At 33.5% G+C, this 2,965-nt stretch overlaps 3 protein-coding genes across 3 annotated transcripts; 1 reads left to right on the forward strand and 2 right to left on the reverse strand.

Annotated features, from left to right (window-relative positions):
• LOC112467249 (rab proteins geranylgeranyltransferase component A-like) lies at window positions 1-594 on the forward strand. The gene is made up of 2 exons (XM_025035780.1): window positions 1-38; window positions 112-594. The coding sequence occupies exons 1-2, from the start codon at window positions 36-38 to the stop codon at window positions 286-288; spliced, it is 180 nt and encodes a 59-aa protein (XP_024891548.1). The 5' UTR covers window positions 1-35; the 3' UTR covers window positions 289-594.
• On the reverse strand, window positions 299-1,987 carry LOC112467246 (nuclear receptor subfamily 2 group C member 1-like). Its single transcript, XM_025035778.1, has 2 exons — window positions 1,960-1,987; window positions 299-1,818 (listed from the first exon to the last, which is right to left on the reverse strand). Exons 1-2 carry the CDS (start codon window positions 1,985-1,987, stop codon window positions 1,283-1,285), a joined length of 564 nt encoding a protein of 187 aa, XP_024891546.1. The 3' UTR covers window positions 299-1,282.
• Window positions 1,825-2,959, reverse strand: LOC112467247 (gamma-aminobutyric acid receptor alpha-like). Its single transcript, XM_025035779.1, has 2 exons — window positions 2,728-2,959; window positions 1,825-2,368 (listed from the first exon to the last, which is right to left on the reverse strand). Exons 1-2 carry the CDS (start codon window positions 2,788-2,790, stop codon window positions 2,171-2,173), a joined length of 261 nt encoding a protein of 86 aa, XP_024891547.1. The 5' UTR covers window positions 2,791-2,959; the 3' UTR covers window positions 1,825-2,170.
• Window positions 2,960-2,965: the final 6 nt, after the last annotated feature.

A 2,965-nucleotide genomic window follows, 5' to 3' on the forward strand; every position in this document is an offset into this window, starting at 1 on the left:
TCGGTTTTTTCAAAGTTATTGCTTTGATATAATAAATGGTACTTTAAATTAAATAAATAGTACTAAATTGCATTAGATAATCCTTTAAAATTTTTGTTTCTTTACTTTCAGGCTAAAAACATTTTCAAGTCTATGTATCCAGATGAAGACTTTTTGCCACGCGCGCCTGATCCAGAGGAAATTGTTCTGGAAGGTGACGAAGCACCGGGCCCGAAATTCGAGGGTGGTGATATCGCGGAGGGTGAGGAGAAGCAAGACGTCGAGAAAGCCGAGAAAGAGGAAGAATGAACAATTATCATATAATGCTTTTGCGTCTTTATTGTCGAAAATGGGAAGATATATGGCGTCACGCTTTGATACTTCAGTATTACAGTAATGCATACCGCAATTTACATATAAATTATTGTATGTGCACGAGCCATTAGTCATTTAGATAGACGTCGCGACATATTGGGATTGATAGTTTGTATTACATACAATGACATACATTATACATAAATAGATATACCTTTAATGCGCTGTCATAATATATCTGTAATAAATATGAGAAAAAATGTACAACTCGATTTAAATAAATAATTGGTTCTCGTATAATTGTCGTCTTTTTAGTGTGCCGTTTTGAAATAATTTTCTTAGTAATTTTGTATTGTTATGTTCATACTTGTTGAAATGAAAAGAGAAGCATCAATTATTTTATCAAATTTTTACATTTGTGTATGCGATTATACTCGTCCAACGTGTTTGTGACTTAAAAATAAGACAATAGTTCATTTTAATATATAATACTTAACTCTTAGACGTAAATCACTTAAAGCCTGCCGTTCATGTTCTATAGTTTATTTTCACGAAGAAGCAATTAATGTTGTATATTGCTTCATTCGCTTTTACAAGTAAAACTATACATATAATGCAAAAATACACAATGTTTATAACTATTAATCAACTATAATACATTTTTTTTCGTATAAAAGTCAAGGGAAATTCAAGGCTATGAGAGGAACATTCCTTTTTTATTTTAATATCTATATCAAGTCTTAGATATAGAAAATTTGCTTAAGGCATATATTTTTTAGTGTTATATTTTACAGATACCTGCATAAGGTATTTTTTCAGTATCAAATATTTATAGGTCAAAATTTATTTGGGTTGAAGATACGGTTATTTGTTTGTTAATTCTCTTAGATATCAAAATAATTAGATACATATATTTTTTTTTATTTTTGTAATAACTATACAACTTTACAAAGATAAAATTGTTAAATTTTTCATTTGCCTTATATTTTTAGCTGTTATTATCAGATTGCAACATGTTCTCACAGTGTGTCTTTCTCCTCTTCGGCCGCGGCGTAACGGTGTGGACGGGCAGTGGTGAGTCGTGTCCTACGCTCGAGGGAACTTCGTTTATCTCTTCATAGTTGGGCTCACCCAATACCGGTTTTCTTTTACGTTGCACATTATAGTCATTTCTCATGCCCATCGCCAAGCACTTCTGAAGTCTACAATACTGACAACGATTTTTGCGGTGTTTGGAAACTTCACTTTTGCTTCCTCGACACTGGTAACCCAGCTGCTTGCGGATGCTGCGCTTAAAAAAGAGCTTGCAACCCACGCAGCTGATCGCCCCGTAGTGCCTACCATTGGCTCTATTCCCACAAACTACACATAGTTCTAAGGACAGCTCTAAGCCTAATGAGCCGCGAACGTCCTTCGCTAACTTCACCTCAACGTCGACATTTCTCTGTTCGGGTTCTATCACCTTGAAGAAACGGCGACCGTGATGGAATGGCAGGAATCTCTTTCGTATGTGACGCCGTCCTGCTGGAAGTAAAACTTGAATTAACAACTGATATTCCACATACAATTGATATTAAATTCTGGGAGAAGAACTTGTCAAGAATTCAGAAGAAAATTAAATATTTTTAGACCTGACTCCGAAGATCGAATATTTTAACAGATTACAAGATTCATTTTCCTGCACTTCAATCATTATTCGTAAATTATATAATTTTCTGTGAATTACGGAAAATTAATTTACAAATTTTTACAGAAAGGCCAGAATACAGAAAATATAAATATCCAAAAAGGGCGTTTTTTTTACATTTTTAAAAATCTCCTGAACTTCTAAGACATGTCTTTGATATTGTTTGGGTGACTTTGTTAACAGTTTTTATTAAAATATCAAGCTAACACTGTATAGTGCGGACATGAGGGAACCACGCTTTCTAGTATTCGTATCGATAATCTCCGGATGAACAGCCTGAGGGCTGCAAGAGATCATAGTGCGAAATGTATCCTCGAACTCCTCGCTCGCGATGCCCTTCCATTCTTCCCATTCTTCGTCGTCCAACGGAATCTCGCCGCTACCAACCTGAAAATTAATCAAAATTAGATTGATATTGACTCAAATTTTATCTTTTTTTTATGAATATTTATTGTAATTAAAGATGCAACAATAATTTTGAATATTGTTTGAATAATCTTTTGTGCAAATATAGTAATTTTTTTACATACATATGTAAACATGAAACTACGTTTTCTAGCATTCACTTACATCGAAAATACATGTTGCAAAGGTAAAAAAAACTATATTTAATTAGAGATCCTGGAAGATCGCAATAGTTTTCCCAAAATACTTTATGTTATAAATTCTCTCGATATATTTTCTCTTAAGATACAAGGAAGCGATTGAACGGATGAGAAAATATCGCGATTACGCAGAATTATCACCTTCGTGAAGTAATGAATACCCGCGAACTCCAAGAGGGTGGCGATGCAGTAACCGAAACTCATCAATAGACACCAATCCAGAGCAAGAAGTCTTCATCTGGATACATAGACTTGAAAATGTTTTTAGCCTGAAAGTAAAGAAACAAAAATTTTAAAGGATTATCTAATGCAATTTACTCCTATTTATTTAATTAAAGTACCATTTATTATATCAAAGCAATAACTTTGAAAAAACCGA

Source organism: Temnothorax curvispinosus, unplaced genomic scaffold, assembly GCF_003070985.1.
Source record: "Temnothorax curvispinosus isolate PA1 unplaced genomic scaffold, ASM307098v1 QBEX01017099.1, whole genome shotgun sequence".
NCBI classification, from domain to species: domain Eukaryota; kingdom Metazoa; phylum Arthropoda; class Insecta; order Hymenoptera; family Formicidae; genus Temnothorax; species Temnothorax curvispinosus.

Coding starts and splice junctions, on each gene's coding strand:
- LOC112467246 (XM_025035778.1), bottom strand. CDS start 1,987: ATGATTGAAGTGCAGGAAAATGAATCTT. Junction 1,819..1,959: donor AGTGCAGGAAAATGAATCTT/GTAATCTGTTAA, acceptor TTTTACTTCCAG/CAGGACGGCGTCACATACGA.
- LOC112467247 (XM_025035779.1), bottom strand. CDS start 2,790: ATGAGTTTCGGTTACTGCATCGCCACCCTCTTGGAGTTCGCGGGTATT. Junction 2,369..2,727: donor GTATTCATTACTTCACGAAG/GTGATAATTCTG, acceptor ATTAATTTTCAG/GTTGGTAGCGGCGAGATTCC.